The sequence below is a fragment of the Leptodactylus fuscus genome, chromosome 6 (genome assembly GCF_031893055.1).
Source record: "Leptodactylus fuscus isolate aLepFus1 chromosome 6, aLepFus1.hap2, whole genome shotgun sequence".
Classification (NCBI taxonomy): Eukaryota; Metazoa; Chordata; class Amphibia; order Anura; family Leptodactylidae; genus Leptodactylus; species Leptodactylus fuscus.
Window position 1 is genome coordinate 24,577,916 of NC_134270.1, and position 15,913 is coordinate 24,593,828.

At 46.0% G+C, this 15,913-nt stretch overlaps 2 protein-coding genes across 2 annotated transcripts in view; one reads left to right on the forward strand and one right to left on the reverse strand.

Annotated features, from left to right (window-relative positions):
- Positions 1–15,913, forward strand: part of INTS11 (integrator complex subunit 11) — a 527,013-nt gene that overhangs the window by 39,208 nt on the left and 471,892 nt on the right. The gene's annotated exons all lie outside the window — the stretch shown is intronic.
- The window catches only part of PUSL1 (pseudouridine synthase like 1), a 41,298-nt gene that overhangs the window by 10,031 nt on the left and 15,354 nt on the right, over positions 1–15,913 (reverse strand). Inside the window, exon 3 of the mRNA XM_075278442.1 lies at positions 7,700–7,887. Within this exon, the coding sequence (XP_075134543.1) occupies positions 7,700–7,887 (188 nt within the window). The remainder of the gene's footprint in view (positions 1–7,699; positions 7,888–15,913) is intronic.

Here is a 15,913-nt window from a genome sequence, read left to right on the forward strand (position 1 = left end):
TGATTCCAGCACAGTTGGAATTTTTTCTCTAGCCCCACCGAGACTGAGTAATCAGTTCTGTTAGTTTTGGTGCCTGATATGCTAACAAGACTTTGTAATATCAAGTGACAGGCAAGGGGCGTGACTCTGAGCTCTGACACTGTCCCCCTCTGATTGGAGCTCTGAGTTACGCCTCCCTAGCTTGACACCGCCCACTTGATATCACAGAGTCTAGTCAGGCACCAAAACTAACTGCACTGATGGTTCAGTAATGGTAGGGGCTAGAGGAAAAAATCCAATTGTGCTAGGTTCAATGGATGGGAGTCTATTAACGGATGAAAAGAACTCAAAGAGGACCTGTCAGCTCCCCAACATGTCTGTTTTAAGAAATAACTATATTTTCCATATAATAACAGTTAAGGAGCGATTTTTCTCATAGCTTTGTGTTGTGGCTCCTCTGTAATTCCTATAGGAAATGTAATAATAATTTGTCAATTTGTACACATTTTTTACAAAAATTTGTCAACTAGATGTTACCAGTTGGGTGGATGGGTGGGGGTCTCCCAACTGCCCCATTAGTTATCATAGTAGTAGTGCAGAATCCCATCCCGCGTACAAAGGTGAACAGTAATATCCAGTAGAGATGAGCGAACAGTGTTCTATCGAACACATGTTCGATCGGATATCAGGGTGTTCGCCATGTTCGAATCGAATCGAACACCACGTGGTAAAGTGCGCCAAAATTCGATTCCCCTCCCACCTTCCCTGGCGCCTTTTTTGCACCAATAACAGCGCAGGGGAGGTGGGACAGGAACTACGACACTGGGGGCATTGAAAAAAATTGGAAAAAGTCATTGGCTGCCGAAATCAGGTGACCTCCATTTTAGACGAATAGTGGATTTCAAATCCGGGTCATATGAGAATGTGAACTTTGTGACTATGAGACAGGGATAGCTGTACAGGCAGGGATAGCTAGGGATAACCTTTATTTAGGGGGGAATGTTATTAAAAATAACTTTTTGGGGCTCTATCGGGTGTGTAATTGTGATTTTTGTGAGATAAACTTTTTCCCATAGGGATGCATTGGCCAGCGCTGATTGGCCGAATTCCGTACTCTGGCCAATCAGTGCTGGCCAATGCATTCTATTAGCTTGATGAAGCAGAGTGTGCACAAGGGTTCAAGCGCACCCTCGGCTCTGATGTAGCAGAGCCGAGGCTGCACAAGGGTTCAAGCGCACCCTCGGCTCTGATGTAGGAGAGCCGAGGGTGCACTTGAACCCTTGTGCACCCTCAGCTCTGCTACATCAGAGCCGAGGGTGCGCTTGAACCCTTGTGCACACTCTGCTTCATCAAGCTAATAGAATGCATTGGCCAGCGCTGATTGGCCAATGTATTCTATTAGCCTGATGAAGTAGAGCTGAATGTGTGTGCTAAGCACACACATTCAGCTCTACTTCATCGGGCTAATAGAATGCATTGGCCAGCGCTGATTGGCCAGAGTACGGAACTCGACCAATCAGCGCTGGCTCTGCTGGAGGAGGCGGAGTCTAAGATCGCTCCACACCAGTCTCCATTCAGGTCCGACCTTAGACTCCGCCTCCTCCGGCAGAGCCAGCGCTGATTGGCCGAAGGCTGGCCAATGCATTCCTATGCGAATGCAGAGACTTAGCAGTGCTGAGTCAGTTTTGCTCAACTACACATCTGATGCACACTCGGCACTGCTACATCAGATGTAGCAATCTGATGTAGCAGAGCCGAGGGTGCACTAGAACCCCTGTGCAAACTCAGTTCACGCTAATAGAATGCATTGGCCAGCGCTGATTGGCCAATGCATTCTATTAGCCCGATGAAGTAGAGCTGAATGTGTGTGCTAAGCACACACATTCAGCACTGCTTCATCACGCCAATACAATGCATTAGCCAGTGCTGATTGGCCAGAGTACGGAATTCGGCCAATCAGCGCTGGCTCTGCTGGAGGAGGCGGAGTCTAAGGTCGGACCTGAATGGAGACTGGTGTGGAGCGATCTTAGACTCCGCCTCCTCCAGCAGAGCCAGCGCTGATTGGCCGAATTCCGTACTCTGGCCAATCAGCACTGGCTAATGCATTGTATTGGCGTGATGAAGCAGTGCTGAATGTGTGTGCTTAGCACACACATTCAGCTCTACTTCATCGGGCTAATAGAATGCATTGGCCAGCGCTGATTGGCCGAATTCCGTACTCTGGCCAATCAGTGCTGGCCAATGCATTCTATTAGCTTGATGAAGCAGAGTGTGCACAAGGGTTCAAGCGCACCCTCGGCTCTGATGTAGCAGAGCCGAGGCTGCACAAGGGTTCAAGCGCACCCTCGGCTCTGATGTAGGAGAGCCGAGGGTGCACTTGAACCCTTGTGCACCCTCAGCTCTGCTACATCAGAGCCGAGGGTGCGCTTGAACCCTTGTGCACACTCTGCTTCATCAAGCTAATAGAATGCATTGGCCAGCGCTGATTGGCCAATGTATTCTATTAGCCTGATGAAGTAGAGCTGAATGTGTGTGCTAAGCACACACATTCAGCTCTACTTCATCGGGCTAATAGAATGCATTGGCCAGCGCTGATTGGCCAGAGTACGGAACTCGACCAATCAGCGCTGGCTCTGCTGGAGGAGGCGGAGTCTAAGATCGCTCCACACCAGTCTCCATTCAGGTCCGACCTTAGACTCCGCCTCCTCCGGCAGAGCCAGCGCTGATTGGCCGAAGGCTGGCCAATGCATTCCTATGCGAATGCAGAGACTTAGCAGTGCTGAGTCAGTTTTGCTCAACTACACATCTGATGCACACTCGGCACTGCTACATCAGATGTAGCAATCTGATGTAGCAGAGCCGAGGGTGCACTAGAACCCCTGTGCAAACTCAGTTCACGCTAATAGAATGCATTGGCCAGCGCTGATTGGCCAATGCATTCTATTAGCCCGATGAAGTAGAGCTGAATGTGTGTGCTAAGCACACACATTCAGCACTGCTTCATCACGCCAATACAATGCATTAGCCAGTGCTGATTGGCCAGAGTACGGAATTCGGCCAATCAGCGCTGGCTCTGCTGGAGGAGGCGGAGTCTAAGGTCGGACCTGAATGGAGACTGGTGTGGAGCGATCTTAGACTCCGCCTCCTCCAGCAGAGCCAGCGCTGATTGGTCGAGTTCCGTACTCTGGCCAATCAGCGCTGGCCAATGCATTCTATTAGCCCGATGAAGTAGAGCTGAATGTGTGTGCTTAGCACACACATTCAGCTCTACTTCATCAGGCTAATAGAATACATTGGCCAATCAGCGCTGGCCAATGCATTCTATTAGCTTGATGAAGCAGAGTGTGCACAAGGGTTCAAGCGCACCCTCGGCTCTGATGTAGCAGAGCCGAGGCTGCACAAGGGTTCAAGTGCACCCTCGGCTCTCCTACATCAGAGCCGAGGGTGCGCTTGAACCCTTGTGCAGCCTCGGCTCTGCTACATCAGAGCCGAGGGTGCGCTTGAACCCTTGTGCACACTCTGCTTCATCAAGCTAATAGAATGCATTGGCCAGCACTGATTGGCCAGAGTACGGAATTCGGCCAATCAGCGCTGGCCAATGCATTCTATTAGCCCGATGAAGTAGAGCTGAATGTGTGTGCTAAGCACACACATTCAGCACTGCTTCATCACGCCAATACAATGCATTAGCCAGTGCTGATTGGCCAGAGTACGGAATTCGGCCAATCAGCGCTGGCTCTGCTGGAGGAGGCGGAGTCTAAGATCGCTCCACACCAGTCTCCATTCAGGTCTGACCTTAGACTCCGCCTACTCCAGCAGAGCCAGCGCTGATTGGCCGAATTCCGTACTCTGGCCAATCAGCACTGGCTAATGCATTGTATTGGCTTGATGAAGCAGTGCTGAATGTGTGTGCTTAGCACACACATTCAGCTCTACTTCATCGGGCTAATAGAATGCATTGGCCAATCAGCGCTGGCCAATGCATTCTATTAGCGTGAACTGAGTTTGCACAGGGGTTCTAGTGCACCCTCGGCTCTGCTACATCAGATTGCTACATCTGATGTAGCAGTGCCGAGTGTGCATCAGATGTGTAGTTGAGCAAAACTGACTCAGCACTGCTAAGTCTGCATTCGCATAGGAATGCATTGGCCAGCCTTCGGCCAATCAGCGCTGGCTCTGCCGGAGGAGGCGGAGTCTAAGGTCGGACCTGAATGGAGACTGGTGTGGAGCGATCTTAGACTCCGCCTCCTCCAGCAGAGCCAGCGCTGATTGGCCGAATTCCGTACTCTGGCCAATCAGCACTGGCTAATGCATTGTATTGGCTTGATGAAGCAGTGCTGAATGTGTGTGCTTAGCACACACATTCAGCTCTACTTCATCGGGCTAATAGAATGCATTGGCCAATCAGCGCTGGCCAATGCATTCTATTAGCGTGAACTGAGTTTGCACAGGGGTTCTAGTGCACCCTCGGCTCTGCTACATCAGATTGCTACATCTGATGTAGCAGTGCCGAGTGTGCATCAGATGTGTAGTTGAGCAAAACTAACTCAGCACTGCTAAGTCTGCATTCGCATAGGAATGCATTGGCCAGCCTTCGGCCAATCAGCGCTGGCTCTGCCGGAGGAGGCGGAGTCTAAGGTCGGACCTGAATGGAGACTGGTGTGGAGCTATCTTAGACTCCGCCTCCTCCAGCAGAGCCAGCGCTGATTGGTCGAGTTCCGTACTCTGGCCAATCAGCACTGGCCAATGCATTTCTATGGGGAAAAGTTAGCTTGCGAAAATCGCAAACTGACAGGGATTTCCATGAAATAAAGTGACTTTTATGCCCCCAGACATGCTTCCCCTGCTGTCCCAGTGTCATTCCAGGGTGTTGGTATCATTTCCTGGGGTGTCATAGTGGACTTGGTGACCCTCCAGACACGAATTTGGGTTTCCCCCTTAACGAGTTTATGTTCCCCATAGACTATAATGGGGTTCGAAACCCATTCGAACACTCGAACAGTGAGCGGCTGTTCGAATCGAATTTCGAACCTCGAACATTTTAGTGTTCGCTCATCTCTAATATCCAGTTGTCAATTTCTTCACAAATTTTTGGGGGTAATAACATGAACAGTACAGCATGTTATAAGAAAACATTCTCCAGAATGACCCGGCAGTTGCTCCTTATAAAAAAAAAAAAACTATCCAATTTTACTAACCCTTTTATTTAGAATTTTTTTTTTTAACAAAAGGGGCTTTCCAGGCTAAAAATGTTGATAGGTCATCAGTATTTCATCAATGGGGGTCCAATAATCGACACCCCCACAGATCAGCTATTCTCACCAGCTGATAATGGAGACTGGAACAGGAGCAGATAGCGCTGTTCTCTGTGTAGTGGTCAGAACAGGTACTGCAGATCAGCTCCCATTAATTTTAACCACACCTACATTGCCATAACACAGTTCCGCTGCTACAAAGACAACAGCGCTGTCAGCTTTCTGCTCTATTCTCTGGGGGTGCCGAGTGTCAGACCCCCACAAATATGATATTAGAGACCTTTAATATTTTTATCCCAGAAAACGCCTTTAATCCAGCTCATGCAGGTACTCCACTTTTCCCATGCAATCTAGGTGAGATTCTGGCACGTATACAAGAGGATATAGGTTGTCGCCAGCTCCTTTAACCGTCTTTTACTGTAGAATATTAATGGGTTAATGCTTTCAGCATGTTATAGTCTGATATCCCAAAAAGCAGGAGTCCTCCTAGGCTTATGTACTAGACCTATTCCCTCTCCCCCTCAAGGTAGGATCTGAACAGCGAGTCCTATAGTGCAGATTAGTTACTATAGGAACGCGTTTTGTGTGCGAGCGATGCATTACGGACAGGAATGTACAGTTTTCTGTGTTCGCAAGCCAGAAATCATTGCCGCTCCATCTCATCTGTTAGCAACAGTAAACATGCCGCGCGTTGCCACTTATCTCTTTTACTGGATTTCTCCTGACTGCCAGCGGCATCTGCAATAGATTGTAACGCGCGGCGTTTTCCTGACCTCAGCGCCAGCTTATCCCCATATAATGAAAACAAGACACAATTGTAAAGTCAAGCACTTGACATGTAGCATCCCCGAGATCTCAGAACGTCTTCCAGGACCATCTTAAGATTGGCAATAGGGTTACGCAGGCCTAGCCAGGGTTTAACTAGCTCCATCATGAAACTATGGGCGTAATCTAAAGGGGAACATCACCGTAAAGTGACTGATTCTATTACGTGTCACAGTCTGTAAACTGTGATCCCAACAATCTCCAAAATTAGAGGATACACAAACCCTTCTGCCCCAAAAATGGCATTTACGTTAAAGGGACTTTGCTGCGAACGTTGTAGTAGTTCTTAAAGGGAGTCTGTCACCACGTCCGACCCCCTGTTACATTGCTCAGGCTCGCCTGAATCTATAGCTTTTGCCGCCTTCCTTTTGTGAGTCTCCATTCCCAAGATGTCAATTTGGCGCACCGAGGCGTCATGTTTGCTCTAAATAACTAGGAACGCCATCCGCGCCCCCTGTGTTCGCACAATGATATCTAGCTCTGGTGTCGTACAGCTTTAGAGCTGATCTGCGCATGTGCTGAATATTAATAGCAATATTACTAAGGCTATAGTCTTGTCCACAGGAGAATTAAGGAAACTACCATCATATTGGGCCTGGGGGGCAGCATTATAGCATAATTTATTCTTGTACATATAGGAACCATATTATAGGAGTTTTACTATACTTCATACGGGGGGCAGTATTAGATTAGTCCTCCATTTCTACATATGGGGTATTCAAGAAGCAGATGGTTAACCACAGGCTTCTTGGTTTATAACAGTCTTTCTCAAAGTGGGCGATAACGCCCCCTTGTGGGCGCTGGAGGCCTATAGGGGGGCAGTAAAGGGCACAGAGAAGATTGGGGGGCGTTTAAACGGTTTAGGGGGGCGATGGCTAATTTAAAGGGGTGGTATCATAACAATGATTCCATCTATACTTCTTGTTAATGTGGATTTAAGACTTTTCCTAAATACACTGCTTCAGCAAAACTGCTTTGTTTGTCCACTATCTTACTTTATTCACTTCATTATGGACACTAGCACCTGGCCCTCTGCTTATTGCTGAGGGAGCCACATGACGTAGCTCCCTGCTGTGTGGGGGGAGAGAGGGGGGGGGGGCTGAGTGTACGGAGCCAGCCTGTGTCTGCACCACACATACACATCACATACACATCACCTAGCTCCCTGCTGTGAGATAGAGGGGGGTGTGTGGAATAAGTGCTGCTTTCTTATATAAAGCAGTCTAAATCCTACTGGGCTAAAGGACCTGGTCTCTCTGTTCACTAGGATAAAGCTTTATTATATAGAGCAGGCTGCTAGTGGGCAGAGGAGCCAGGTCCTTTAGGAAACTCCGTACAAGGTAAATCCAAGTCTTATTTTCACATGACACACATAACTTAATTATTAACATAATGACTGCGATTGTGATTCTTAAGATGTAGTAAAGTAAAAAGATTTGGGGGGGGCACTAGAAAATAATTAATTCTCGAAGTGGGCGGTAGACAAAATAAGTTTGAGAACCTCTGGATTATAAGGTCAGTGACTGACTTAACTTGAAGATGGACTCAGGTCAACAGGGGGCGATAATGAGCACAAAAGAAAAACAAGATGACCCACTAGGACAAGGAGGACTGGCACTGCTCTATCTGGTTATACTCACCTGATGGGCTCAGGGTGGAGATGAAAATTCAACGCTTTTACCAATATGGCTTCTGAGAATGGAGATTTATCTGAAGTTCTCTCAATATCTACATGTGCAGAATTAGAGATGGCATGGACTCCGGAGTCTGTACGGCTGGAGATGGAGAATTTCACCTTGCCGACCGGTCTGAGCTTCTGTGCTGCCATCTATGGGCAAAAAAATAGGTAAAACATAATATACACGAAAGCTTGTACAGATCAATCACATGACCCGCTATGTTTATCACAGCGCCTACTAGTGGTAGTGTACAGGATCACATTAATGCCAAATTTGATCACAGCGCTACCTAGTGACTAGGTGTATAATAGAAGGATATAATTCACAATACAATACGTATCCACTAGTGAACTACTAGACGTACATTACACAATGCACTTGGCTTGTGCCTTCTATCTCTCGTGTCGGCCTTTTAGAGTTTGCCCAGTGGAGGTAAAAAAAAAGAAGAAAAATGTGGATTTTGTAACCGAAACAAGCTGGGGTATGCCTGAGAACGGAGCGAGACATCAGTCTTTCCCCCTTCCCCGTCTGTCTTGTTACAATTTTCATGTGTTTTTCATTATAGAGAAAAATCATATTGTTCATGATCTGGAGGAAACTAGATATTCCCTGAGAAATACCGGATTCTGGTGACTAACAGATGACATTTCTAGGAATGCCAATGTAAGCCCGGCTCGTCCCCATGCCCATCACACTGGAATACGGAACACTTGGGCACTGCCCTATTGACAGTACTAAGTAATATTATTCTATAGGACATGAATATATTACACTCGGAGTGTAGGTATTTTATTTCAAGACCTATGTAGTAACATCTCGTAGCCTAAGAAAGTCTTCTGCCTTGGCTAGGCAATGTATATACCACATCTGCTCCATCAGTAGCTGTACTGCTATATAGGGGCTCCATAGTGCACTATATACACCACTTAAGGCTCCTTAATTCAGTACCCTGGGGACTAGCACCTTGAAGTGAAGTGAAATTATCTTAACCCATCACCAGTGTCTCTCATCGTCTAGACCACCAAGGTTGTTATCACTGCCTTCTCTACTACCCTAGATCACTAGGGATGCTACTATTAAACCCTTTACTTCCCAAGACCACCAAGGAGCCTATCATTGACTCCTTCATCCTCGTAGACCACCAAGGATATTAAAATTATTATTATTATTGTTTATTTACATAGCAGCATTAATTCCATGGTGCTTTACATATTACCACTCACCTCTTCACTAACCTAGACCCCCAAGAATGTTACCATCAAGGATGTTACTATTGACCCCTTCCCAATCCTAGACCACCAGGAATGTTACCATTGACCTCTTGCCACCAGGGGTGTTACCATTAACTCCTTAACTACCCTAGACCACAAAGGATTTTACCACTGCCCCTTTCACTAATCTAAACTACCAAGAATGTTACCACTGACCCCTGCATTACCATAAACCACCAGGGAAGTAACAATTAACCCCTTTACTATCCTAGGCCACCAAGAATGTTACCATTGACTCCTTCACCATCCTAGACTACAAAGGATGTTACCATTAACCCCTTTACTATCCTAGACCACCAAGAATGTTACCACTGACACCTTCACTACTACAAACCACCAGGGATGTTACCACTGACACCTTCACTACTACAAACCAACAGGGATGTTAGCATTGACTCTTTCACTACTCCAGACCGCTAAAAATGTTACCATTGATTCCTTTATCACCTAAGACCACCAAGATTACCATTGGTCCCTTCACTACCCTAGACCATCAAAGAGCTTTCCATAATTCCCTTCACTAACATAGTCCAATAATGATATCACCAATAACCCCTTCAATCCCCTAGACAACCAGGGATATTACCATTAACCAATTTACTGTCTTAGACCACCAGCAATGTAACCAAATCCAAGCACTGATCTAGAGCAAAATGGCTGTTGTTATCACCCTTCTTCTACTCTAGACTACAAGGAATGTTATAACAATAGGTCATGTGACCAATTAAGAGCAGGTCAATGGCCTGAATATATATATATATATATATATATATATATAGAGAGAGAGAGAGAGAGAGAGAGAGAGAGAGAGAGAGAGAGAGTATGTATTTTATACATATATTTGTACGTTTAAATTGACAAAGTTCATGAACTTTAAGTCATCAATTTAATGCATCAAAATCTCAGCTGTCGAATACTGAATGAATAGCAATGAGGCCATAAGCAGATTAATAGCCAGCGATTACAACCACAATCTAATTTGTATGGTAGGAAATTTAAGAAGGCACATTTCCATCTGGCCCGGACCCAGCATCACTTCATACTGTGGCCTGCGCCCGCTGCTGCTTAGATTAGTGGCACGTGGTGAACTCATCGCAGATTTACTGTAGTACAGGGCTGTAGACACACTGGATAATCTGCATGGGATCTACCGCAAACTATGGATGTATTCGCTACAGCAAACTATTACAGAATATAAGTATTGTATGCCAGTCAGTAACATCCATCATCCAGTCTGCCCAATGACTTAAAAGGAGAGCTTGTCCCATTACAGACACAGGATAGGGGATGAGTGTCAGATCGCAGGTGGTCCAACTGCTGGATACCCCACGAATCAGGGGAAGGCTGGACTGGACGTCCCCTGGCATCATGCTCCATGTGAATGACGTCCTAGTGAGTTTGCATGGCTGGGGCTCCATTCACTGCTATGGGGCTGATGTAGATTACAGTCCACTCCTACTCACTGGAAGACCCAACTGCGAGACCCCCAGTGATCTGACATATGTCCCCTATCCTGTACATAGGGGATGAAGGTCTGTAATAGGACAACCCCTTTAAATAGAATTATGTGAATGAAAAACTTATCACTGCAGGTAAACATGTTGGCTGACACACTCCCTTTAACTGGGCCTATGACTTGTTCACATGAATGTGGTCTGATGAAGGAGAATTCACACTGTAACGTGGAACCTTTTATCTGGCTTTATCAATAAAAAAGACTTCCGCTGGCTTTTCTACATCATGTCTTTCCAACTCGCCATTGAGGAAGCGCAGAGTTTCAAAGTCCCCTTATCTCTTGATGTGACGTCTTCAGAGCAAACGAACATCTATAAGGACATGAAAGATCTTCTTTAAGGAGATTCAGTTGTCAAACTTTGTTAAAGGGTGGACTTGGTGAGACTGAGCAGCGACCACAGTAGACATCAGGTGCACCAAACAGCTGAGTTGCACGTGGATTAAAAGCAGATTTTCTCCGCAGCCAGACCGCACGTTTTGTCCGATCTGCAGGTGGCATGTTATAGAGCAGGAGGGGCTGAGCACACTGATACCGTATATAGGTTTGTGAGCAAACCTGTCATTTATCCAGGAAATCTCTGCTCTATGTTGATAAGTCAAGAAGGCGGAGCTATCAGTGATTGACGGCCCCTCGCTATGACTGTACATATAGTCAATCACTGATAGCTCCGACTCCTTGACGTCTCACCATGGAAATAACAGAGAATTGGATATATGATGGGTTATACCAAATCTTTGCCCATAAACCTACAGTCCTATGAAAAAGTTTGTGCCCCCCTATTAATCTTAATCATTTTTAGTTCTAAATATTTTGGTGTTTGCAACAGCCATTTCAGTTTGATATATCTAATAACTGATGGACACAGTAATGATTTCAGGATTGAAATGAGGTTTATTGTACTAACAGAAAATGTGTAATATGCATTAAACCAAAATTTGACTGGTGCAAAAGTATGGGCACCTCAACAGAAAAGTGACATTAATATTTAGTAGATCCTCCTTTATAAACTTAACTGAACTTGAATTGTTTTGTAAAGAGGAATGGTCCAAAATCCCTTCATCCAGGATCCAGGAACTGATTAAAAGCTACAGGAAGCGACTAGAGGCTGTTATCTTTGCAAAAGGAGGATCTACTAAATATTAATGTCACTTTTCTGTTGAGGTGCCCATACTTTTGCAACGGCCAAATTTTGGTTTAATGCATATTGCACATTTTCTGTTAGTACAATAAACCTCATTTCAATCCTGAAATATTACTGTGTCCATCAGTTATTAGATATATCAAACTGAAATGGCTGTTGCAAACACCAAAATATTTAGAACTAAAAATGATTAAGATTAATAGGGGTGCCCAAACTTTTTCATAGGACTGTATATATCAATCCTCCGGCCTACAGACTGAACAATGTTTGACATGTCGCCGGTTCCCTTTAAGGGGCTGCCTGTGTAAGGTCAGGACAGATCAGATCTTCCTTTATGGAGCTGTACACCGTGGCCGGGGGTCCGGATAAAGGGGAACCTTCCAAAGCAGAACAATATGTAGTTATGTAGGACTATCCTATAGGAGACAATCACATACTGTATACTACTGTGTAGTAAGGATCATATAGTATATAACATGTTCATATTATACATGTAGCCGGTCACTCCAGCTGGCTGCGAGGCAGTTAAAGGAACACTTCACGTCTCGGGCCTGCATTCTTTGCTCCCATTACACACGGCGCTGGCTTGGCAGCCGGCCGCGGCCCTTGGAATACTTCTGTTCCCAGATCTGCCGCACTCTGGCCATCTCCCTGCATGCGCCCGGCTGCCGGGGGTTGAAAGCAGCACATGTGGAATGAATAAGGAGTCACAGGAGCGTGAGGGGGGAACCTGACAACACATTCGGGGCCCACCTCCAGTCACGCTCCTGTGACTCCCACAAACCGAGGCTCAGAATAAATAGAAAGAGAAAAACAAAACATGAGTATCCCTAGAACATGTGGAGGACGGGCGGAGGTTGTTCACGTAACAAAGCGAGGAATATTTGGCCTTATTAGTGAGAGTGCGGAGAAATGACTAAGAAAACAACAACCCACAAACATGACACAACCCTGTGTACAAACAGCGCATTCCCTACATCAAGATCCAAAACAGCCAAGAACATCCCAGAAGATGATTCCCCCCCCCCCCCTCCAAATGTCGTGGATATCTACATGCGGATGTAGCAGAGCTAAGTGTGTCATTCTGCACATATACTGCTATATCAAAATAGGTTTTACATAGGACTGCAATCAGAGAGGACCTTTAAGCATGACCAACTCCACCACCCCCTACAGATTCCAGCATAGTTATAATTTTTGAGCCCCCACCAATCCTGGGCAATAAGTGCAGTCCCTTTGGTACCTGATATGTTAACCAGACTCTCTAATGTAGGTGGTGTCAGAGAATTGGAGCATGCCTCAAAGCAGACAATGTCAGAGCTCAGAATCACGCCCCCTTGTCTGCTCCTGCCTGATACCACCCACTTAACATTAGAGTCTAGATGACATATCAGGCACCAAAACTAACTGCACCGACTCTTTGGGAAGGGTAGGAACTGTTGTGGATCTGCAGGAACTACGGCTTAAAGGGATCTTGTCATGGCTGTTTATGGAAGTAAACCACTCACATGTCCTTATTGACCGTTGGCTTAGGGAGCGTTCACACTTGTGCCCCGTGTCTGGTGTGTGCATTGTGCCGGGTTTCTGTCCTCAGCCCTGAAACTAGACAGGGGATGGAAACCTGGCGGTCAGGTTTAAAACCCATTCAGTGTCCTAAATACTCCTAACCTTGTCTGTGATTGCATTTATAAAAGAATGAATGAATGAATGAATGAATGAATGAATGAACACCTTTATACTTGCCTAGATAAGTCTGATGAGTCTTGACGCCTGCGCGGCTCTTCACTGAAGTCATGGAATTGTAACTTAATGTTTCTGCGCATGCGCCCTGAAGCTGAAGTGTACTATTCCGACTTTAGTGAGGGCCTGTACAGGCGCCGGGGTACAGAAGACAGGTAAGTAAAGGGTTGCTTCATAATCCTGGCCACAGCCTGCATTAGCTTACAGCTATTGTGAAAAGTAAACCAATGTCCCACAAGCACCTGTGGGTGTTCTAGTGCCGTCGACACTTTCCTATAAGGGGGCACAGGTTTCAGTGCAGGAACCGGCCCTGCTGACAAGGACAAGGTGGCACCTCATCATAAATGAGGATTATTACCGGTGTACAACAGGCCAAATCTGAGGCAATTTTGGGCAACACAGTGGCTCCTTGGTTAGCACTGCAGCCTTGCAGCGCTGGAGACCTGGGTTCAAATCCTGCCAGGAACAACATCTGCAAGGAGTTTGCATGTTCTCCCATGTTTTTGTGGATTTCCTCCCATTCTACAAACACATACTGATCGGGAAATAAATGTACATTGTGATCCCTATATGGGGCTGACAATCTACATTAAAAAAAAAATCTGAAGCCATTTTGCCATGCGGTTCTTAGCCGCGCTGCATACTACCCGCCCTGGGCCCACCAACTGAAAACCTACAACAATGTGAAGACCAATGCCTAATAATGCCTAATAATATTCCATCCCATTTACGTCCTGCTAGAATGTGGAGATCTACAAAGATTATCCAAAGCTTCAGAAACTTGATAGCCCATCATAGCGCACAGACCCGGATATGTTGGAAATTTAAGGACATGTTCTTATACAGCAAATTTGTTCAGGGATTTTTTTTGCTACTGTCCCATTCATCTCAGATATCCGAGTACTTGCCATCTTATCAGACTTATGGAACGTATCTGAACAACAAATCTGCCACATGTGGATACACCCTGAATAATCGGATAGTCTGGCATCATGCTGGCCCCATTGTTAATGTTTTGCTATATGACCCTTTCCATAGGCCCTCTTAGAGCATCATGGTAACTGGATAATAGACTTGGCTTGCACGCTTTAAATATTTATAGCAAGCGAGATAAAACCCTCCCGTCTTGCACACAGCAGGCATTGGCGAGGACAGACGGCTGTAGCCTCATTTTCTGGAGTTCTGCCTCCCTCACTTGTACAGTCCTAGAAGGAATGTTACATGGTTTGGCTTGGAGATCTGAGTGCAGAGACTCCACATATCTGACTAGGCCAAATGTTTGCATGCGAGCCCCGGCCTCTCCGCAGCTTATACAATATTAATGCCATAGAGCAGTGTGGCCATGTGGCAGATCCCAAGGGCACAAGGAGGCGTCTGAGAAATGATGGCTAAGCAGAAGGTTCTTCTTCCGCCCCATAAAATTGATTCTTCCATGTTCTTATCTCTACGTTGACCTATTTGTATGTAATAGGGATGTAATGGAGTACAGGCGAATCTTGGAAAAATACACGTTAATAAAATAATACATATGCAGAATGGGACCAAGTATCTGATTTTAGGACAACATTGTCAATAGGATCTCCAGGCTTCAAGGATATGGAGTTGGCCGGCCAAAGTACGGACTCTGACTTCTCTATTTACCCACAGCTTGATTCCTAGTCCGTCATGAATGGCTGACAGTCATGGTCAGACAGAAGCAATAAAGATCCTCTAATTCATGAAAAATCTACTGATGGATTCCAACTCTAACCCCGATTCCAGGACTCCTACTCCACAGCCCTGGAAGGGGGGTGAGCTTCTGGGACACAAAGGGTACAAGCAGCTGTTGGTCTCCCATTTAGGAATAAGTGTAAATACCTGGTAAACCAGCGGTCCTCCAACTTTTTAAGCAAAGTACCCTAAGTGAGAAAAAGTCCCAAACCAAGTACACCTAAAGTAAAGATCACTTATAAATTGTTTATGTAATGGCCCCCATGTGTAATATGATGCCCCCATACCCAGTGATGTCTATATTGCATTCTGCACTGCATGTAGGTTCCCCCCGCCCAGGACGGGCATGGCCCTGTGACCATCCACCACAGGTTAAACTGTTTGACCAGGATACCCTGTTTATTCGCATGGAGGGCAGGGAAGGTGGAAGAAAAAAAGTCAGTCCTGCTGCTTGGGGGCCTTGTTTTGGCAGAAGTCCCCAATGCCCGTGACTGCTGAGGCCAATCAGTGACCTCAGGAAAGGACACAGAACACCCTGGTACCTTTACTTAGGCCAATGATTGTCCTCAGCAGTCACATGCAGTGGGGACTAAGGCCAAACAAGACTACAATGGGAGACCCCGAACGACAGAGGACAGGTGAGTATGTTTTTTTTTGTACCTTTCCCAGCCACTGTGCAAAAAAAAAAACAGGTAATCCTGAACAGTCCCGTAGCAAACTCCCTTTTAAGTTGGTGGTGAACAAGCAGTCACAATAAGAACCCTCAGAGGCAATAAAGGGGTTTTCTGGGAGTTTGT